At 36.9% G+C, this 23,740-nt stretch overlaps 1 protein-coding gene and 1 long non-coding RNA gene across 7 annotated transcripts; one reads left to right on the top strand and one right to left on the bottom strand.

Moving 5' to 3' along the window:
- Positions 1-339: 339 nt before the first annotated feature.
- On the top strand, positions 340-20,588 carry LOC105163871 (HEAT/U-box domain-containing protein). 6 transcript variants are annotated; one of them, XM_020694395.2, is made up of 18 exons: positions 340-525; positions 638-752; positions 873-935; positions 1,417-1,494; positions 1,677-1,768; positions 2,400-2,502; positions 3,929-4,081; positions 9,435-10,093; positions 10,232-10,715; positions 11,604-12,070; positions 13,231-13,945; positions 15,373-16,063; positions 16,311-17,329; positions 17,489-17,947; positions 18,424-18,654; positions 19,036-19,554; positions 19,880-20,034; positions 20,326-20,588. In XM_020694395.2, the coding sequence occupies exons 1-16, from the start codon at positions 470-472 to the stop codon at positions 19,261-19,263; spliced, it is 5,613 nt and encodes a 1,870-aa protein (XP_020550054.1). In that variant the 5' UTR covers positions 340-469; the 3' UTR covers positions 19,264-19,554; positions 19,880-20,034; positions 20,326-20,588. The 6 variants fall into 6 exon arrangements, with proteins under 6 accessions (XP_020550054.1, XP_088737453.1, XP_088737452.1 ...); XM_088881327.1 differs by having other exon boundaries at positions 870-935; positions 20,344-20,588; XM_088881326.1 differs by having other exon boundaries at positions 870-935.
- Positions 20,589-21,572: 984 nt separating this feature from the next.
- Positions 21,573-23,304, bottom strand: LOC148787909 (uncharacterized). The gene is made up of 2 exons (XR_016065859.1): positions 22,160-23,304; positions 21,573-22,044 (listed from the first exon to the last, which is right to left on the bottom strand). It is a non-coding gene; the product is annotated as an uncharacterized LOC148787909 (long non-coding RNA).
- Between the last annotated feature and the right edge of the window lie 436 nt (positions 23,305-23,740).

Here is a 23,740-nt window from a genome sequence, read left to right as displayed (position 1 = left end):
ATTAACTAAATATTTTAAATTTATAATTATGAATGAATTAATAATTCTAAGGAATAATAAATAAAATATAAAAAATAGAAATCATCAATACCATTGAAGACTTCAGTGTAAAATTAAAAAAAAATCTTGTTAACCATTTATATTAAAATGTTATATACCTTAAAATTCCATTATTTATGTTATAATTTCTTTTGAATTATTTAAATAAATAAGCCTAACATGATTAGTAAAAGAAAATGAAAAAAAGCACACAAGGTCGTTTGAGTGAAGAAAGGGCAAAGTCGTCATTTGTGGAAGCAGCTATAAATATGTCTGCTGAAGGAATTGGCCTCTGGTTTGAAGACTTCCTCTGTTCCTTCCTACGGGGAAAGCTCAATTGATTTATCTCAGCTCAAATTTCTTCCGTCTACTGCTTATAATCGTTATCGACTATCGCCCTAGATTAATTTGAGGAGAAGTCTGGAGAATAATGGGGAGAGCTAAGGGAGAAGCTGCAAGAGCCAAGTCTCGCCCCTCCAGTAGCAGGTTCTTTCCTTTCCCCCCTTGTTTTCCCCTTCTTCTCTCTTGAATCACTTCTCTGAGTGTTTTGAAGATTTCTGTGAATCATATGAATGGAAAACTGACAAGAATATTGCAGTATGGCTGCTTCGCTATTGCCATCTGGTGTTGCGGCTGTGGGTTTCGGAGGCTATGTCGGAAGTTCACGCGTGGACTCTTCACTAGCATCAGGCCCTGATGCCTCTCCTTTTCTGGTCAGTTTTAAATCATTTTTGTATTGTTATGAAGATAAAGATTTAATCGGAAAGTTTTTGCTTTTATCAAGTTCTTATTTATTGGTAGCCATTTTTCCTATCATTGTGGTGATGAAGCAGGATATTGATGGTGAAGTGGCGCAGCACTTGAAGCGGCTTTCACGGAAAGATCCCACCACCAAGGTAAGTTGTAATTCGATGTGCATTTGGGTTTCTTATCGAATTTTCAGTTTTTGAGTTTTTGCAAACTGATGGTTCTGATGCTGCGGGTTGAGTTATGTTGTCCGAGCTGTTTGTTTTTTTGGTTGAATTTTGTAGGTTAATGAAGAAGCTTGATCTTGAGATCAGAAACATTAGTATCATTGGTCGGCATGAACATGAGATGCCACTTGTTAGAACATATAGGACTAAGTTTATACATACTTAGCTCTCAAGCATCCTCTCATGAAGATTTTACTCAGCTTATACTGTTGCATGTTTTCACTAATCTATCTCTTTGATGTTTTCGTTAAGATAATGTCTGATAACTGTGTTATATTTTCACAGTATTTGTGTCAAATTATTTAAGCTCCTGTCCTTTAATTTGGGTTGTAAATGTTTTTGGGTGGTGCAGACCAACTATTTTCACATTTTCTACTAGCTTGCTGACTTCAGTTTTTCACAGCTTAAAGCTTTGGCATCACTTTCTCAACTTATCAAACAGAAAAGTGCAAAGGAAATAGCAAAGATCATTCCTCAATGGGTACACTCATCTCCGTTGTATTTACTTCTTGATTTATAAACTGGAATAAACGAAGCATGGCGTCTTCTGATTACAAGGAATATTTTCACTGATACCCTTTACTGAAGGCACGTAACTTTATCTTTCATGATGACTAACTTCTTTCAGCTTTTTATGATCTCATTTTTCTTCTCTTGGCATAGGCATTTGAGTACAAGAAGTTGCTTCTAGACTACAACAGAGAAGTTCGGCGAGCAACTCATGACACCATGACTAATCTTGTTGTTGCTGTTGGGTTCGTGTTTAATTGATTGTATATTGAGTGATTTTCTCCAATGGGACTTATTCAATTGCTTTCTTCTCTGAGGTGGGCCTGTGGCTGATGAGGGAGAGGAACTTGTTGAAAGTTGTGATTAGTGTTTTGCCACGAATAAATATAATTAGAAGCTGCTCAATTTCTTTATACTCATAGCATAGAATGTTAAGAAGTTCCAGCAATGCCAATATCTAGGATTAGTTCATTTCAGTTGTAGTCTAAATGCAATGGCACATATATTGTGCTTCATCAAAATGTTTAGGGTTTTCTCATAAAATGAAATAATGTACAATTACTTCTTTTCTCCTTATTTTGCTTCGGAGATGTGCGGTTTCTTGAGCAGAATAGAAGTCTAGACACTGCAGAGATTATGGGATGTGACTTGATAGGATGCTATTGCTTATTAGTTTACAGCCATTTCTATAGAAAGCCCTATGGGGTATCATACAGTGCTTTTGTGAACAATGAGTTTTCATCAGGCTAGTGATGATGAATTGTAAGGAAGTTGATGTTGACATATTGGGCATTGAGTTAAATGTGTAAATTTAGATGCTTTTCCATGTATTTTGTTACAATCCTGTGTTTAACTATTTTCTGTTGCCTTTTTCAGAAGAGACTTGGCTCCACATCTAAAGCCTCTCATAGGACCCTGGTGGTTTTCTCAATTTGATTCAATATATGAAGTTTCTCAAGCTGCAAAACGGTCATTTCAGGTTTATAAAGTTTCTTTGGAGCATAATTATTAGTCTTAGCCACCTGTATCATTTTGTGTCTGTCTTTTGCTATGACTAATATATCTTTTAGAGGCCACCAATTTGTATTATTTTCTTGTAAAGGTGAGCATAGTGAACATCCATTAGGGAAATTTATGTTGCAAAGAAGCTATATAGAAGTAAAATCCAGGAAATACAGCAATGGGATAAGAATCTTATTATGCTGGTTAATCTGTCACAATTGTTCAACATTCACCATTAGATGGTTACTGATGACAGAGCTTGAGAAAGTCTCTTGCACAATTGATACAGCTGAAACTTAACAGTATATAAGTGATGTAATTGAACTGGAATAAGAGAGTGCATGAGAGAAAAGGAGTGCAGCATCCGTTTGATAAGTAACATTCACATTCACTAGTAGTATCTGAGAACTTGTACCATCTGCATTAAATTTTTCTTAGCATTATTGAAATAGAAAATATGTGCAGCTAAACGTGTCTACATGAATTCTCATCTTTCAGAGCTGTGTGGAGCCGTTCAACTTGAAATGAATTATCTTTCTTAATCCATCTAACCTGAGATGTAAAACTAAGTTGTTGTAGGTGGATTTCTTGACATTGTTAAACTACCTGATTTTCATGAATATCGTCATGAACTAGAAATATCAGTTATTTGATGCTAGAGGGATAATGACTCTTTTTTGTTTTCAGTAACAATTTTCTCCAGAGAAGTTGTGCAATAAACGAGGAATGACTGAAAAGGGATTAGACCAAAAATGGCTGGTCGCATCTATGAACTTTGACATTATGCATAAGCCTATAAATGCATGCCACATCTGGAGGGACGGGATTAAGATAGTTTATGCAATAAAAAAACTACGGAACTTATTTAAGGAGTCATTGGTCCAAGGTGCTACTGTCTTAGTGTTCAAGTAACATGGCTTTTGAGACTAGCTTTTATAATCCATGTTTCAGCCTTCAGTTCATATCTTTGATAAACAGACGTTCAAGAACCTACTAGTGTAGCTAGAGGACATCCACAAGAGAAAGTACATGGAAGTAGGGAACAAGAAAAAGCTATGAATTAAATTGTGAAAATCGGGAACTATAATCACTAATTGCAATCCCGAGAGAAGACCCATATTTCTGGCATTCACAAGTGCATACTTAAGCTGGCTTTAGTACTTGGTTTTGTAAACTTTAACTGGTTGATATTGTCCCCCTATTATTTGTTGTCTCGGAAAACCTTGATACGATATTAATATTATTGCTTGTACATTTGAGATCATATTCCTTTTTGACTTCCAGTTCTCTTCCATGGTTCATATTCTTTGATGCTTGTCAACACTATACATTTCTATTCTATATGCCAATAAAATGGGGCAGATGAATTGCTGTCTCATTTATTTTCTCACATCATACCACAGACTGCCTTTCCGGCCCAGGAGAGAAGAGTAAATGCGTTGATGTTGTACTCAACGGAAATATTTGCATACATAGAAGAAAATCTGAAGCTGACCCCACAGAGTCTGTCGGATAAAGAAACTCCATCAGATGAATTGGAAGAAATGCACCAACAGGTAGTGGCGAGTATGATTCTCATTTAATCAAATGATTACACACTTTGAAGTATGCTTATGTTTTGGCAAACAGAAATTTTGTTCTCGCAACATATTGACATTGTATGACCTCCAAAATATTGGTCAGAGGAAATGCATCTAAGCAACCTGTTTTCAAAATGTTAGAGCACGTGATTACCTAGTGCATATGGATTACTGGAACTTCTCTAATAATTTGTTCACAATTTGATGTGGGTGCTATTGTATTTTGGCATCAAGCTGGTCGAGGAGAATATCTGGGGACTTTTGTGTTTGGACTCTAACTACAGTAGAAATTCTGGAATGTAGCGCCAATAGAGCCCAGATGCTAACAACTTCTGGTTTGATTTGTTGCTTATGAACAATTTCTAAAATTGCCGCCCAAGATATATAGATATAAAGAGATCTAGATCCACGTATGCAGGAGAACCTGATTTGTACTGTTTAAGGCTGTGAACAGTGATGTGGTGATTATGCTGTTGGGAAAAGGACGAACTCTTGGGGTACTGAATTTATGATGAGAATGCTTTATTGGGAAAAAAAGAAAGAATTGCAAATAGAGAAGCAAATGAAGATGAGCAGGAGAAAGCGAAAGCACTTCGCCATTGCAACGGCTGACGAGAAGCTACTTAAACATAATATTGACTCTCAGGAATAATCGCTTTTATAGATATATACAAGCTGTAATAGGAAGATAATAGCTTGAATACTATTGGAGAACTAGACCCAAGTATCTAATGTTGGGACTAGAGTTCAAATTATGGTATGGATTATGATGATCTATCTACCAAAAATACCAACGAAAAACAAGGAACATATATGCAAATAGTGTAACTATATTCTAATACTCCCTGGGAACTGATCGACCATGCTCAGTTGGCTGCATGAAAACCGAATCTGCATAATTCTTGAAGCCTTGGTGAACACATCCTATTTGGTCTTATTAAGGGGTGACTGGGGACAAAATTTTCCATCACAACTTTGCGGATGAAATGACAATCTAACTTCATGTGTCTTTTCCTCTCATGAAAAACTGGATTGCGTGCATGTATTAATATCCGCCTAATTATCACAGTACATACTCATCGTATGAGAAACCTAATCTCCCAGTAAAATTTTCAACCACATCATTTGGCTACGTGAGCCATAGCCTATATTGAACTTTTTTACTAGATTGAGCAACTGTAGTTTGCTTTTTGCTATGCCAGGTAATTGAATTACCCCCAACACAGGTGCAATATCCAGGTGTAAATCTTTTGTCGTTTCTAGAGCTAGCATAAGGGGCATGTGAATAAGCCTCTATCTTGAGGTGACCATATTTCATATTCTTGATCAGCCAACATTTACTAGGAGCAACTTGACATACTTAAGTATCTCAAGGCAACTTCCCAGTAGATAGCTCGTGTTTTGTTCATAAATGACTAACTATGCCCAAAAAAAATTAGATGTAAGGTCTTGTTATTGTCAAGTATATTTAACTTCCAACGAACGCTTGTAATTTGCCTGTCTTCTAAACAAAACACCATGTTTGCCCTAGAGTTTAGAGTTGAACTCCATAGGAGTATCAACAGGTCTAGTGCCATGTACGCCAATTTGTTTGAGTAAGTTGAGAGCACACTTTATAAATGAGATGTCAGGTCTTGTTACAGTCGAGTATATTAACTTCCCAACCTGTGTTTTGTATTTTGCCTTGTTCTCTAAACACGCACCATGTTCGCCCTACAGTTTAGAGTTGAACTCCGTAGGCGTATCAATAGGTTTAGTGCCAAGTTTTGAGAGCATTCTTCTTTGGGGTAAAGAAAAAGCCATTTTTTATATGGGCAATCTTGATGCCCAAGAAGTACATAGGATGTCCATGTCTTTTGTGTTGTTGTAGATACCCCTTATCTTCTCTATACCCTCTACGTTACTCCAGAAACCAAGACGTCATCGACATAGACAACCATAATTACCATACCGGATGGCCCCGTTGCACAAATACAGAATGTTCGGTCATCTGTGGAACCCGAACTCATTTGTCACGTTTACTAAACTCATGAAACCACGCTTGAGGACTTAGTGTGAGGCCATAAATCACCTCTCTTATTTTGCATAAGCTGATTCTCCCCTCGGGTAATATCACCAGGAAGTTGCTCCATAAAGAGTCTTACTTAAATCACTGTAAAGAAAGACAGTTTTCACACTCATTTGATACATAATACATAGGTCAATCCCTAATTAACTTCCAAGGATAACAGGACGTGAATGGAATTGAGATGAGAGGAAAGAATGTCTCGAAATAGTCTATCTATAGGTACGAATGAAACTTTTGGCAACCAGATGAGCCTTATACTGATCAATAGTCCCATCAATGCAATTGTTAAGTTTGAACACCCACCGACAAGGACCTCATCTGCACCAGCTGGCGCAGGCACAATTTCTCATGTGCCTCAAGACAAGACAAAAGAGCAGACATCTCCTCATCCATTGCCAACTTCTACTTAAGGTGTTAACACTACATGACAAGACCTAGGGACAGAAGTAGTGGAAAAGCATAATGGCAAATGTATGAGGTCTCAGATTGTCATAAGAGAGAAGTTAGCTAAAGGCCGTGCAGAACAGGATCGTTTACCTTTGCAAAGAACAATAAGGTCACCATCGGAGGGAGTTAGTTGGAAGTCAAGCAGGAACAAGAAGCAACAATGGATGAGCAGAACCATCAAGTTAAATGGATGGTGTTGGCGACGAGTATACACTTTAAGAGGGCGAGGAGAAGTTCAGAATTTGGGTTCAAAGGAGGCACAAAGGATGAAAGAGGCACAGGTATACCAGATGGATTTTTTGTTGTTGAAGTAAGATGATGTAGACTCGAAGAAAGTAACATCAGTTCATGTGAATGACTGACGAGTCACAGGATCATAGCAATGGTACCCTTTTTGCATACAAGCTCAACCTAGGAAGATACACTTGTTAGACCTAGGAGACAGTTTATTAGCACGAGGAGGGAAGGCATGCACAACACTCACACCCAGAAGCCCGAGGAGCGACATGGAAGAGAGGTCGACTAGGGTATGGATAGGAATAAGTAATATCTCCATATAAGACACTAGATGGCATTTGATTTAACAAAACATGCAGTTAGCACAATATCCTGCGGAAAGGACTTAGGGGCATTAATGTGAGACATAAGTTTACGAGCAACATCCAGAATATTGCAAAAGCCCCTTAACCCTAACTATTTTCAATAAATGATTCTTTTTCCTTTAACTAGAAGTTACACAAACCTCTCTTGGACATTGTTGAAAAAATTGAGTTCCTCCCATGAATTTGTCAGTTTTTAAATTAGGGCTCTTATTACTTATTATTTATACCCTATAAAGTCCTATAATATCCCAAAAAAAAATAAAGATGCTTTGACAGCGTACAGTACTAATTGCACAAATCAAAATCCGATAGGTGGTAATATGCCTGAATCTAGACCCAGACTTGAATCTTCTTTCTCTTCCCATCACCAATATAATGCTTGCTGTCAAGCCTAGAAATTCGAGTTTGACTTCTAAAAATGTGGTATATATATTATGTAGTCCAAAAATTCAAGTTTGACTTCTAGAGGTGTATTGTAGTGACATGGTTGGTTGATTAGTTGTTCATGATGGTGATTGTGCCATCGTGCTCATTGGATTAGTTATATTGTTTATTACTGAAATTAGTTGATATAATTGAGATGGAGTTGGTGATGGTAGATGTGGAAGGCCTAGAAAATTAAATAACGCTAAAAGAGACCATCTGCAGGGTAGTGACATTCAAGGTAAGGCATGTGTAACAGCAGAAAGCAGGTGATTTAGGCCTTCAGGTTTCGGGTTGGAAGGGGAAATTCAGTTTCAAATTAAATATGAGAAATTTAATGTGTATTTAATTTGAAGTATCTATAGTTTTTTCTAATTTTGTTTTCTGGTAGAATATAATATTATGTTAAAATCAAAGATAACTGAAGGAGAAAACAAAATATAGGATACATTAAATATTTCCATTTTCTATTTAAAAAACTTAGATTTTGCTGATCGCATGTAGAATATGAACTCAAAATCTTATGATACAGTAAAAATATCAAAACCTGATGGGAAGTAACGTAATGAAATTGGATGATAATTGGGGGATCTATGGAAGACTTTTTAGGTTTATGTAACTAGACAAACCTTGGTGCTCTTGAAAACCTGCTGACTTCACAAGCCAATGATGGCAAGCGTGAAATTGAATGTTTGTTGATTCTTGTTTGACATTGGCTTTTCTCGGCTAGAGAGACTAACAGGGCTACATCAAGAACAAAAAAAAACTTAATGGAGGGAGATGTAAGTTTGGAAAACCAAGGGACTCTATCTATATGAGACCTAGAATGTCTATGTAGTATCTTGTTTTATTTATTTGTTGCCAAACCAATGCATGTGAATTTGAAAAGTAGAAAACCTGCGATTGATCTCTGATGTTGCGGATTGAGTATTTAAACTTACATTCACCATTTCTATTGGTTGGTCAGAAGGAATTCAGAATTCATTGTGCATATGTGTTTGTGGGGTGTGTCTTCTTCTGACATTGTTGGTGGGTAGTTAAATCTCTGTTTTTGAGTTTGATTAGTCTGAATTGTCTCCATGCCTAGGCTTTAAAGTTTCTGATAGGCAAAGGTTGATTTCCTTTACTTTGTGTGCTTGTGCAAGGGAAATTGCAGTGTTACTGCTGGTTTGCCTTCTTGTTTGTGATTTACAAGATATAAGCAGGTTAAATTTTACATCTGTACTGATGCACAATCAATATACTTGATCGTTAAATCATCTAATTGAATTGGATGGGAAGATGAGATCAGCCAATTCATCAACTTGCGTTTGCATTTCATTATTTCACTCCTTTTGAGATGTTAATGTTTTCATGAATTTTTTATTTTTAAATTTTTACTTGCTTTTTCCAGTTTAATAATCTCTAAAGACCCTAATGCCGAAGAAAGATTGTGATCTGTTACCCTGCCGCCGAAGTTGTGCCAGTTGTGTTTACCACTTAGTTGTTCATGCCTGTGGTCTTATTATTTCTTTTCTCTTCTCTCGTAGTCTTCATGCATGATTTTTTATTTTTTTATTTTTACTTGCTTTTTTCAGATTAATAATCTGTAAAGATCCTAATGCCGGAGAAAGATTTGTGATCTGTTACCCTGCCGTTGAAGTTGTGCCAGTTGTGTTTGCAACTTAGTTGTTCATACCTGTGGTCTTATCATTTCTTTTCTCTTCTGTTGTAGTCTTCCTGGTATAGTCATCTGATCATCTTATTTCTAGTGTCATTTTAAAGCTTGATTGGGGTTGGCTGTTGGCAGGTGCTTTCTTCATCATTACTGGCATTAGCAGCACTTCTTGATGTTTTCTTCTCCTGGCATTCTGACAGTTCTGCTACAGAAAATGTAACTGGTGAATCAAAGCATGCTATGAAAGCCAGGACCATTGCTGCTTCTGCTGCAGAGAAGCTATTCTCCAGTCACAAGTATTTTCTAGACTTTTTGAAGTCTCAAAGCCCAGCTATTCGGTCTGCAGCATATTCAGTGGTGAGAAGTTGTATAAAAAACATTCCTAATACTATCAGTGAAGAAGATATAAAAGTGCTTGCTGGGACAATACTTGGTTCTTTCCAGGAAAAGAATCCAGCTTGCCATTCATCAATGTGGGACACTTTCTTACTATTTACTAAAAGCTTTCCTGAAAGTTGGCATGCAGTGAATGTCCACAAAACTATTCTAAGCCGGCTATGGAATTTTCTTAGGAATGGGTGTTTTGGATCTCAGCAAGTGTCATATCCAGCATTAGTTCTATTCTTAGAAATAGTACCTTCAGAAGCAATCACAGGGGATAAATTTTTTCTTGAATTTTTCCATAGCCTGTGGGCAGGAAGAAGCATGTCTTATTCTTCAAATGCAGACCGGCTTGCATTTTTCTTGGCAGTGGAAGAATGTTTTATTTGGGGCTTGAGAAATTCTTCCAGGTATGGGCACATGTAGGATGTGACAGTTATATCTCCTTTGAGACTCACTATCTGTGAATTAATTTCTTGGTTTTGGCATTTTGTTTTTCTTATTTTATTCTTAAAGACTAAAACCTACTTGTGTGCCCTTGGTATCAGATATTGTGTAGGAGCAGATGCCATTTACCATTTCCAGCATACCCTTATTGATGAGATACTATTAGGGCTTCTGTGGCATGAATATCTATTGGCTATCAGCCCAAAATATCAGGAAGCATCGTTTTCATCGTGTACTCAGGGTGAATCGAAGAATAGCATCCAACATATACACAAGGAACCAAGAGAAGCAGTGAACAGTAAGCATTCAATGGAGTATGAGGAAACTCTAGGGAAATGCATCATTAAAATTCTTTCTCAGATTCATTGCCTAAAACATGATTTGCTATCGGCATTCTCCTTGAAGTTTCAGGCAAATTGTCTGGATATATTTCAGCAGACGGAGTATTCTTCTCAAAACGTGCTATGGGTGGTTAAGTTTATTTCATTACTGGACAAATATGCTGTGCAGAAAGGAGAAACGTGGCCCTTGCTTGACTTGGTGGGGCCGGCATTGAAAAAATCTTTCCCATTAATTGAGACACTTGTAAGTTACACCAGGAAATTCCATTCAGTCTTGCTGGGGTTTGTTTAAAATGTTTTAGAAATTATTTCTTATTTTTCTTTGTGATTCTAGTTGCCATTTCTATCTTAAATTGGATTCTTCACAATGATACCTTAGGTTTCTTTTGAAGATTCTGTTCATCATATTATTACTTTCAAGGAAAATATATTCATATTGGGAGTCAAACATGGAGAGACAGGAGGGCAGGGACACTGGAGGTCTTATAGATATTATCTTAAGATTAGTTTAAAATAAGTAATTAGAGTATTGGAAGCATATTGTCATGGAGGAGCACTGCTAGTTGGTCTTGATTGCTAACATAGGTTAGAACTCAGAATTTAGTTAGAAATCAGAGTCATTGAATAGCCTACTTTATGTGGAAGCTTAGTTTTTGTGTTGGAAAGGTGAACTCTTGGGGTGAAAAGATTAATTTTTGCTCTTGTTCCTGTGTATAGAGATGTATATAAACTTGTTTCAAAGGGTCAAGTACACTTGATAGGCTACAACTCATTTCATAAATTTTCTTTTCTCCTGCGCATTTTCTTTGAAAATGAGATTAAGCTCATTTCGCATGTACTTCGATCATATTGCATCGAGCAAGAACTAGCATAATATTTGTCATTTTATGAGCTGTCTTTGATTTTAGCACACTTGTTTGATAAACTAGAGCTGTTCACTTTCTTCTTCGAAAATGATGTCTAGTGCGGTACACTGATTGAATATATTTCACCAATTATATATAGCAAAATGTCAGCTTCTTCATTCTCTTTGTTCTTATATTAGTTGTTTAGGTTATCTCTGTTCGTGTTCTCTATAGCAATATCTTCCTGAATAATCCATTTATTGCTGTATCGATTTTGTTTAAACCAGGATTCACCAGATGCAGTTAGGCTTATTGTCGTTGCTGTTACTGTATTTGGACCTCGCAAAATTATTCAAGAGCTCATGTGGACTGGCGTAGGAACAAGACAGTTTTTGCAATCTTTCACCGACATAATTATCCCCTGGTGCTTAAAAAGTTTTACTCCCTCTACTGCTGCTAGATTGGATCTTTTGCTCTCCTTGCTTGATGATGAGTGTTTCTCACAACAGTGGAATGACATTATAACATACTTAGTGAATCGAGAAAAAGTTGGTTTCAATCCTGGAACCATGGATGGAGACCAAATATCTGTCTTGGCTATTCTGATGGAGAAGGTCAGGGAGAGAACTAGGAATGGTATTAATCGGCCTGGCTCGTGTGAAAGCAACTGGCAACATGAGCTTTTAGATTTGGTTGCTATTGATGTTGTGAAAGCTTCTCCACCTTTTGGAAATTCAGATGCTCGATTTTTGTGGTATGTGAATCTCTGTGAAATATTTTCAACTTATGCTATATGTACTACATTGAATTTTATCCGGACATTGCATCTACTTTATTTAGTCTGTATGGCCTCTTTCTTTATGCCACAACATATTGATGAACTAGTATTGCTATTTCTTGATTGGATGTTAAGGTGGAAGTACATTTTATCTTTCTGTCAACGCCCATAAAATGGCTATATCTCCAATAGAGAATACAATTGGTGAAGGAGGCTATTGTAAAGGTTTGAAGAAGGATATGTTTCACGAGGTTATTGTAAATCTGGAAAGAATATTTTATGTTTCTGTTAACTCTTATTTCTAAATGTATGTAATTAAGGAATGTTATGCTTCCATATATGCCCTATTAGCTTGGTTGACGGCATAAGATGGTTCTGCTTACACTCCTTGCGCTTTTGCCCGGAATAAGCTTGTAAAATTACTTGATTATAAGTCTCTTATTCTTGAAATTGTTTACAGCAGTTAACCTAAGTAGTCATCTTGAGCTGACTTGGAGATCAGACGCATTTGTAAAGCTTACAACAATTTTATCAGCCCTGCAATCTTTGTTTTTCACAAGATTTTGGCCTTTATTTTCTCAAGGTTGCTTGATACGCTTCACTTGAGGCAGAAAGAATGAAGGATGAATGTATCTCTGATTCATTTTTAGAGTCATCCATGGATGGTCCTATCCATAGTCAGGAACTACATTATAGATGCTTGTTCTATGTTCCTGAATGAGGAGATTGTACTCATGTGTGTTCTTATTGGCTGGGTGCAATGGCATGACAATATAAGTTAAGTAGCCCTGCATGTTAGTTCTTGGAAATGATTCTTTTGTCTCCTTCACATATTTTATTGTGGGTTCCTGAGAATAATGGGTTGAGTTGGTCAAATACTTCATTTGTAGTAATCAGTGGCTTCTTTCCCATCAGTATGAATAATAATATTTGCTTTGTCAGGCTAGGTATTGGTGACAATGAACTTTCTAGATATTTTATTCAGTTAACGAATTTCAAATGTTTTAAGCATTTTCCCAGATCACCTAATGCTGAAGAATATTTTGGGTTTTTTTAATTTTCCTGCGAGTATTAAGAAAATCACTACTGCTCATAATATGATAGTCTTATTCCATTGCTCTGAACTTGTGTGGCAGTGCTGTCGTTGGTGGAGAATTTGAAGATGATAAAGTTTGCTTCCTATCACGAAACACATTAATTTTTGTATTCGAGGAAGTACTTCGGAGGCTCATGACTTTCATGATGGATTCTCCTTTTGCTTGGGTTCAAGATGTATTTTCTTTGTTAATTAGCAGAAATTATTCTGAGTGGAGGTTGGAGTCTTCTAGTAATCTGCTGGATATGGCTCATTTTGCTTTAGATATTCTAAATGATAGTTACTTTTGTCTGAATACTATTGAGGGTGAAGGTGAGCTAGTTCAAGGTATATTGGCTACAATTTTTATAATTGACTGGGAATTTAGCTGGATAAATGTTTTGGAGAACAAGCTTGATGAACATATAGGAAAAGCCCAGGCCAGGTTGACGTTTTGTGAGGCTGTTCATGCTTTTCGCTGCAAAATCACTGACCAGTTCTTGAAAAGCTTTGGTGTAAATAGCCGGAAGAGCTTGGCCACCACTTTGATCCAATCAATAAAATGCATTACATTTGTAGATTATAGATTTGATCCAGACAATTTCATTTCTTCCTGCTGCCAATGGGCGGTTGGTACTTTTGAATTTTTCTGTCAAGACCAAGTGGAGGAGCAACACTTGTTGGAGCAGTTTCTGAGCAAGAATGATTCATGGCCTTTATGGATAATGCCCGATACAGCAGGAGCCAGGTTATGCACTGAGAATCTGGATCTCCAGGTGAGTTGTGCTATGATTCTTTCTTTTTGTTGTTTTTCTTTTATTTTTCTCTGAAATTATGCATGCATAACCTCCTCTCACCCCTGCTTATTCAGTCCTTACTTATCACAGTGTAGCTATGCTTTTTGTCAGTTAATACATGAGTACAATGAGCTTTCTATTTTGGAAAATCCTGTTGTGTAATTATGTTCTCCATTCGCTTCACATTGAAACTGGAAGCTCAGTATGTTTTAGTAATATGCTGGAAGGTATAGGAAATAGGCTTGCGGTCTAAACTGACTGGGCTGGGCGATTGGAAAACATAATATTCTGTAGTGAGATATCACTTTATAAATGGTCTTGGGCAGCAATATGATCTGTCTTTATTACTTCAAAAATAACCTTCTATTGATGCAGCTTTCTACATGAGAAAATGCTTCCATGAAATCTGTTCATGTTATTTCATTTTCTTCAAAATATATTAGTTATCATCCAGGTCCTTCTTGAAGAACAATAAGATTTTACAAGAATGATTACTGCTGTTCTCCAAAAATTTTGGCTATTAGAGTCTAGTAGACAATTAACAGTAGCAAATGCACATACTTGCTTTTTTTATTTCTATCTCACTTCAAATGATGCTAACTGGAATGCATAAAATATGAAACTGGAATAAATGCACACAGTTATACCTATTACTATTAGAATTTGTCCTTTGTAAAATTACAAGTGCCCCCTTCAAGTGGTTGTAGTTGTAATTACAAGTATACCCCCCCCCCCCCCCAGTTCAATTGGCAAAACCTTTCCCAAACATCCCCGGTACATTGCACTAACACCCCCTCAAGGGTGCACCTCTAATTTTATGAAGGATATAAAGGACAGGCAGTGGTTGTGTAATTACGCCTAACCTCATGGGTGTCAATGTAATTTGCCCTGAGAACTTATAGTTCTTGTTTGGTTGAGTTATACAGACCTGACAAATCATAAAGCCTGAGATAAATATTCCATTTTTGTATGCTCTCTTTGTGCAAGATTGAATGTCATAGTTTGAATTGCTGCTAAATATTGGTTACTTTTACATGGTAAAATAAATATTTGTAATAAGAAGTAAATATCATTATAAACCCTACTTGTGTGGATTTAATAATTTATCAGACCTGTAACAATGTGTTTCGGTAGCCTTGTATCTGTTCTTCATTCTCAGCCTCTAACCTTTTTCTAGCGACATTATTTTTTTTCCTTTTTTTTTGGCTTTCTTTGTCTTAATTTTTGAATCTTCTGGCTCAAATAGTTTAACCGCCTCAATGATATTGACGAACTGCCTATTCAGTCTTTGTATTCATTTAGTTCAATTGCAAATGTGTAATTTCACTTCATCATGTCCAATATGCTTTTTGTTGTGTGTATGATATACAAGATATTGAAACTAACGAGAATCATATGATTTGTAGGCACCCAAAAATACCAAGTTTATTGCTCTGGTCGACAAACTAATATCTGAAATAGGGTTTGATCGTGTTGTTGCTGGTGTTATTTCCAATGCCTCAATTTCCTCAACCAAAGCTCCTGTTATAGACTTGGCAAACGACCAATCTCATTATTCTCGTCCTTGGCTTGCTGCTGAAATGTTATGCACATGGAAATGGCTTGGTGGCAGTGTTTTGCACTCTTTTTTGCCTTCTTTCCTTGGCTATGTGAAGAATGGTGACTATGGCTTTGCAGATTCCATTTTCAACATTTTGCTTGATGGTTCTCTAGTCCATGGAGCTCGTGGTGGGATAAATCTTTTATGTTGTGCTTCAGTTGGCGAGTTAGAGGCTGTTGAAGAACCCTTTCTAAGAGCGCTTTTGTCTATACTCTGTACTCTTTTCCAAGATAATGTGTGGGGAAATGAGAAAGCTAGATCACTTTTTAGACTACTTCTAAACAAGCTCTATATTGGTGATACTGCAAACTTAAATTGTTTGAGGGTTCTTCCTTCTATTCTGAACATCCTTGTTAGACCCTTGAGCACTGGATTTGACGATCACACTAATGATAACTGTGGTCCTTATAGCCAGAGCGAATTGCATCAAGCAACAGTAGACTGGCTCAAGAGAACTGCATCTTTCCCTCCACTGAATGCATGGCAAACTGGAGAAGGTAGCTCGGATTTACTTTTTATTGATGTACCATGCAAGTTGTGAACAGGTTATGATATAATTCAAAGAAATGGTATTGTCATGACCATAACGGGCAATGAAGCAGTTCACCTGATTTCATTTTGAGGGTTGGACTGATATTCTTGGTTTTGAATAATAGCAAAAGTTTTGAATCATGAACATGGTAGGAAATCAATTATACTGCTTATTTTCCTATAATTTGGTAACTAGTATCTGATTTGTCGCAGATATGGAGGACTGGCTTCAGTTGGTTATATCCTGTTTCCCTATAAAAGTAACGGGAAGGATGCAAAGGATAAGACCAGAAAGAACCGTTTTGCCTATGGAGAGAGCTGTTCTGTACGAGTTATTTCAGAAGCAGAGGCAAGGTGCATCAGCTGTAGTAAATAAGCTACCATTAGTGCAGAAGCTGTTATCAGAGCTAATGGTAATTTCAGTTGCTTATTGCTGGGAAGATTTTGATGAAGATGATTGGAAATTTCTTTTGCATCGACTCAGATTTTGGATTGAAGCAGCAGTTGTTATGATGGAAGAAACCGTAGAGAATGTCAATGATACTCTCGCGAATGGGCCTAATGATGTAAATGCTTCATTAAATAAGCTTGAGAATGCTGTTGTAATCAGTGATCCTTTCGCCATAGAACTTGCCAGAAATGCACTTGTGGGGTTCTCTCTGTTTTGTTCCCTTGTGGGGTTGCAAGACAAGGAACATTCTGAAAATTTAAATCCTTTGGGGAATGAGAAGTGGGCATTCATCACGGATCGTATTTTTGAAGGTATTCTTCGTATGTTTTTCTGCACTGCTTGTGCAGAGGCAATAGCAAATTCATGTTGCCATCAGGCTTCATCTATTATTGCGTCATCTAGGCTTTATCATCGTCAGTTCTGGGAGTTGGTTGCTTCATGTGTTGTTGAGTCTAGTTCACACGCAAGAGACAAAGCTATGAGATCAATTGAGATTTGGGGGCTAAGTAAAGGGGCCATCAGCTCCCTTTATGCTTTAGTGTTTTCATGTGAACCACTTCCTCCTCTGCAGTACGCAGCTTTTGTTCTTCTGTCTGCTGAGCCTGTGGGACAATTAGCTTTTACATGTGACACTGAGGTGTTCAATGATGGTGCTTCTAATAATGAGGAATCTCTTGATACTTTGTCAGCAGAAAACGTTCATTTGAGGAATGAAATTTCTCACAAACTAGAAAAATTACCTCACGAGGTTCTTGAAATGGATTTACTGGCACATGAACGGGTACGTAATATCTTATCTTCGCATTAGCATTTGACTACATGTTTTTTTATGGCGCATTGTTCAGTTACTCTTTTAGGATGTACAGGGTTTAGAGTTAAATTATAAAATGGTGCCTTATTGGCTATTATGATTCGGGCTCATGCTATGTGAAATTGATAGGTGAATGTATTAATTGCTTGGTGTTTGCTGCTGTCGCATATAGTATCCTTGCCTTCATCATCACCGGCAAGGGAGAGAATGATTCAATATGTGCAAGATTCTACCAATTCAACAATACTGGATTGTCTTTTCCAACACATTCCATTGGAGGTATACATGGGCACCAGCTCAAGGAAAAAAGATTTAGAACTTCCTGCTGCAGTGTCAGAAGCAGCAGACGCTGCAAGGCGTGCTATCACTACCGGTTCAGTCTTGTTCTCTGTAGAGTTGCTTTGGCCTACTGGATCAGAGAAAATGGCTTCACTTGCCGGAGCTGTATTTGGTTTGATGCTTCATAATCTTCCAGCCTATGTCCGGGGGTGGTTTAGTGATATACGGGATCGTTCACTATCATCTGCCATTGAGTCTTTCACAAAAGCATGGTGTAGCCCGACACTGATATCAAATGAATTATCCGAGGTGCCCATGACTTGTGTCCAAATTTTCATCTGTTTATTGCTTTTACTCCATTATTCCTTTCACAGTGGGATTGGGCTTGAATGTGGGCTTAATTTGTGTGGATTTTACTGCATTTATACTGTTCCTCAAGGACAGCGGTTATTATTTGTGGCAGTCATGTCTTTCATTTAGTTTTTTGCCTTACAGTGTTCTCAGACCTGCATTTCTTTATTTGCTGAGCCCCTATATAGGGAAAACTCTAGGATCTAGATGACTGTTATCTTTCTGTAATTATTTATCACAATAGCAAATGTACAAGAGAAAATATCAGATGGATAGACATTGACTATTAGGAAACTATTACTCTAGCCGACATCCTATCAGATCCACAGTATATCCATATCATTACTTGCACTGAATTTTCTTGCAATTACTGCTGGGAGAATTTTGTTTGGTTTATAGCCACATATGACTGGAGCATTATTTTATTAATGCAGATCAAGAAAGCTAGTTTTGCTGATGACAATTTCTCCGTTAGTGTGAGCAAATCAGCTAATGAGGTTGTGGCCACCTATACAAAGGATGAGACAGGAATGGATCTAGTGATTCGTCTTCCTCCATCTTATCCTCTGAGGCCTGTGGATGTGGATTGTACCAGGAGCCTTGGCATTAGTGAGGTGAAGCGAAGAAAATGGTTGATGTCATTGATGTCATTTGTTCGCAATCAGGTATTTACTTAGACTCCAGTTGCTTGTACCATATAAAAAGGTTTCAGTTTTTCCTACTATGATGTGATGTATGAACTCATGATGTAAGGTTTTAGGTACTTACATTTACCTTTTTCAAAATTGCGCAATGATCAATTTTATGTAGACCACTGGGTTAATCACATGCTTAACAGAGCTATTTTTCTTGTATCACTCTTGTAGATGTATCATTCATTGTGGATCTTGCATCAAAGTAAAAATCCAAAACGTTGACTGATTTTTTACCAAGAAATCATAGGTTGCACATATTTTGCCTGTCGGCATATATTAAGGTCATCCTTGACTTTGAACAACTTTGATTTGAAAAGCTAAAATCTGATGAGTGTTTGTTTGAATATACAGAATGGAGCACTAGCTGAAGCAATAAGAATATGGAAGAGCAATTTTGACAAGGAATTTGAAGGAGTTGAGGAGTGCCCCATTTGTTATAGTGTTATCCACACTGTCAACCATAGCCTGCCACGTCTTGCTTGCAAGACCTGCAAGCATAAATTTCATTCTGCATGTCTTTACAAGTGGTTCTCAACTTCTCACAAATCAACTTGTCCATTGTGCCAATCTCCCTTTTGATCCTATGTAAAGATGCAACACTTGTTCACCCTTTTTGTTCAAGATATCTCATTCTCTTTGCATATATTTTTATTGGGAATTCATTTCGTTGAGCTGAAGGAAACTTTAACGCCCCGACTAAACAGCACCTGCAACTGAGCTCTTTGGTCACCTGTCTCTGCCTGTAATTGGATGACACTGGAACCTCATAAGTCATAACAATGAGCTTATGCTTTCACCTTGAATTAAACATGTCTTAGGGAACTTGTCGGGCTACTCCACGAGGCTCTTCTATGCTGACTTGTGAAGATGGTAAATCTGCTCAACTTTTTTGTGTTGTATCGTAGTCATTTTATCTGAAATATGCTTGAATACAAAATATAAAATAAATAATAGATATGCTTCATTGCTGAGATGAGAATGCATTTGAGAATTTTTCTCATCCAAGATTACGCATTGTACTCTGCCCTCATTGACTTTTACTGAAATTTCAACTGGGTATTATCCCCCTCCCCCACACTCCCCACTATGCTCTTTTGCATTGAAAAGACGGGTAGACTATATTTGAGAGTTATAGTATAGCCCTCATGCATAGATATGGGCCAATTCCCCATTTCGTTTGTTTCTTTCTATGTAGGTGTGCAGTAAAGTGGGACAAGAGAACAAGAGGATGGTGTAATGCGGACTTGTGCTGAGCTTGTGTTTGCGAGAGAACTATTTCACCAGCATAACAGAGTAGTCAATCATGCTAGGTCCGGAAGCAATACGATCTAATTGGAGTTGGCTTTCATGGTTAGGATTTTTATCCCCATCTTCTCTATTTACCTTTCGTGTTACTTTTACACTTTTGTAGAAGGCAGTTTTCCGGTTTTTTGCTATCTCTATTCTACTCTCTGGTTTTGGGTCTCAATTTGCCTGTCATCATGGTTCCAGACGTGGTAAATTACTATATTCTGGTTTCTTCATCCCAAATACTGAAAATAAAAAGTTGGTGCATATGTAGAGTTAAGTAGTTCGCCTTTACTATCTTCATTTTTGTTATATATAAGCTGTGAAATATTTGATTGTTGTTATGTAACTCAGGTCAGTGGTAATTGACAGCTTTCATGGAGACAATACTTGTGTGCATGCATACTGAAGAAATTGGTCTGGCAAGAGAATCTATCTCTGTCTTAGAATCTCCTTTATCAGTTAACAAGAGAAAAAAAATCTTGTTCTTGGTTAATTGTTTTGAAGTGGCAAAATTTGAAGCCCAGGCATATCTCAGACAAGTGCACATTTCACTTGTACAATATGTTTTCTTGAATCTTTAATTTTTATGTTACGATCTGTTTGGTATGAGAAAATTTTAGGATAAAGAAATGATAAGGATTTAGTAAAATTTGTGTACATTGCAATGTAAAGCAAGTGCATCTTAAAGGTACTCAAATTCATGAAAAACAGTATAAAAAGAGTGCATTGGATTAAGAAATACTTTAATTATTGTGACAAATAACTAATAATAAATGTTTTTTATTATTTTAATTTTCAACGTTAGAGCTTGTGCTTTTAGGTCTTTCTGAAATAGACGTTGTAAAAGATGTTAGGTTTATTAATTTTATTTTAGTGTGAACTAGTTCATATTCATAATACTATGATATTAAACACCATAAGCTTTATTTTTAAAAATAAAATAAAATAATTTTATTTTAATTTAATTTTGTATCACTATCTAACTTATTAAAGTACCAATGTTTCTTTAAATTACATTTTGTTGAGCATGGAAGATTGCAGCGAGTTTGGGTGGAGATTGGTGCTATGTTATTACCTCAACATTTAATTGCAGGACTTTTGAGCAATGGACAGGTAGGGATCTGTGTTGAGTTCTCGTCCAGGCACACATGGTTTTAAACCAACAAAACAAAGAAAAGAAGAAAATACTAGAAAACGAAATGTGATGAGTGTCAAATTAAACAAACAACTTTCCAAGTTTTGTACTTTGATGTGATAATTTTTGTTAGAGTATTTCATTTTGAATAGACGAATTTCTTAACTTTTTGTCTCAGGGTTGTTTAACATTTTATTTTTAAGGAAAGAACGGTAATTTTATAAAGGGCAAAAATGTAAGCAACATGTGATATTGCAAATGAATAAATTACTCTTTTATGAAAAAATTGATTTAGCTTTCTGTGTTTGTTAAAATACAATAATTTACCTCTTGTTTTTTCTTTTAAAATAAAGCAATTTATCTCTGTAAATAGGGAGGTAATTTGTTTCGTTTTAAAAAGCACAGAGGGGTAAATTATTATTATTATTTTTTCTGTTGGAGGTTAATTTGTTTATTTGCGATATTACAGGTAAATTGCTATTTATCATTTGATAAATTATAACACTAGAAAGATAACAATGGAGTCCAGAGAATTGGAAAATTGTGAGTAAACCACCGAAAAAACTAACAAAAAAATAAGCAACTCACTATGAAACTAAAAAAAAGTAGTGTAAGTCTCATGCCCATGGAAAGCGTTCCTTGCCGGTGCGTGCTCTTCCGTTGAGGAATCCCGAGAATCCGATCAGCATCCTCCAGCCTGAAAATGGAAAGACCAAGGTACTAATTCCATCCGCATGCCTCTCCCTTGATCAGTCTGGCTATGTAGCCTCTTGAGGTGTTCCAGGCTGTAATCACTCAGAATGTGTTCAGTCTTGGTGCCCAGTCAATCAGGCCCCTAGTGCCGCGAATGTTTTCTAATACAAACGAGTGTTGCAGATTGAGCTGGGTCGTGACGATGTCACCCTTTAGAAAGTATTTCTGCTTCATTATTGGACCTGAAAGGAAATCCAGAGTACTTCACAATGTGCCAGAATTGTTTTGCAAGTATCGCCTTATTGAAAGCACCCATCTTTTGAATCCAAGGTAGGCATCATCCTTGCTCTTACATACCTTGTGCCAGGCTAGTCGATAAACTCTTTTATGCTCCTGATTATTACTTCCCGACTGTAGTAGGAAGCACCTGTTTGAAAATGAAAGACTGTGTCGTCGAAAACCATCACCTTGAAAGTGAAATTTCAATACTACCGTGGTGCAGTTAGTATAAACCGATCGCTCTCTAAAGTTAACACAGCTATAACTCTCTTACACGCGCACTCGTGGAAGAAAGCTTGGAACAATGAATAAAACAACACTCAAAAGAGAAAAAAAAGAAAGCAGAGAAGAGGCTCTCGGACAGCTTGGCTGATGGAGATTTAAGGACTCTACACCAGTCACAAAAATTACCAATGAATTTATCATTAACAACAACTAAAATTCGGCTAAAAAGAATGAGGAGACTTAGTCACTTGAGAGTCCAAAAAGTGAGAAATGAAGGATTTAAATGTAATTTTTTCAAAAAATATATATAACCATGCATGCTCAGCCAGGCCCAGGACGGGTGGGCACACACGTGTGATAATTCTTCCAAAATCCACCTATCCACACTTCTCATTTCAAAGGTAGTAAAATGACTTAATATATATATATATATATATATATAGATAAAAGGAAGGTTGTTCTATGTGGAACAAGTGCATTAGTCATTCCCAACAGCACCAAATACTTGCGGTGTTTCTCTACCACAGCTATACCCAACGTTCCAACGAGAAGTAGCTTGACGTCCTCCAGGGTATTCTTGCTGAAAACAACAGATGACTTCTCAATATTAATTTTGAAGTTGGAAGCAGCCTCAAACCTGGCAAGGATGGATTGGATGCACTTCATTGCTTCAAATGTTTCTTGACTGAAAATCAAGGTGTCATCTGCAAAGAGCAAGTGGGACGCTTTAGGTGCATGTCGGCTAACGCAACACCCTGAATAATGCCTCGTTCCTCTTCCCAACTAATCAATTGATTGAAAGCTTTTGCACAAAATAAGAAAAGATAGGGGGAAACCAGGTCTCCTTGAGAGAGTGAAAATAACCAAACTTTTATCCTGAAAGCATAACTGAGTAAGAGAAGAATGTAACGCACGTCAATCAATGAAATCGTAATTGGATGAAAGCCGTATATTTCTAATACTCTCCAACAAAAAATCCACTCCCCTTGAGGTCAGGCTTGGCCTTGATACTTGTGGGAGAGATAATGATTAATTTCGTAGGCTATAACGACATTATCTGTGAGAAGGCAAACTGAGATTCAGAGATGAGGTCATTGAGAGGGGTTTTAATCAATTAGCTATCATTTTCAATGCTATTTTTGTACATGATGTTGCAAGACTAATCGGCCGACAATGACTAATATCCATCGGGTCCTTACACTTGGGAATGAGAACAATGTATGTGTAATAGAACTTAGGATCAAGATTTCTATTGTTCATAAAATGAAGCACACAAGAAGTGACGTCCCTATACCCACTAATTGCCAATATTTTTGTAGAGAAACTGGGGATAGGCTGTCAGGACCTAGGGATTTATAAGGATATATATGATAGAGCTGTTTTACCTCTTCCATCATAGAATGTAATTTGACATTTCTAATGGGTTGGTCAATA

This window comes from Sesamum indicum, linkage group LG6 (assembly GCF_026168435.1).
Source record: "Sesamum indicum cultivar Baizhima isolate 11 linkage group LG6, ASM2616843v1, whole genome shotgun sequence".
NCBI lineage: Eukaryota > Viridiplantae > Streptophyta > Magnoliopsida > Lamiales > Pedaliaceae > Sesamum > Sesamum indicum.
Note: the sequence above shows the minus strand (reverse complement) of the source record. Positions and strands in the feature narration are given on the sequence as shown.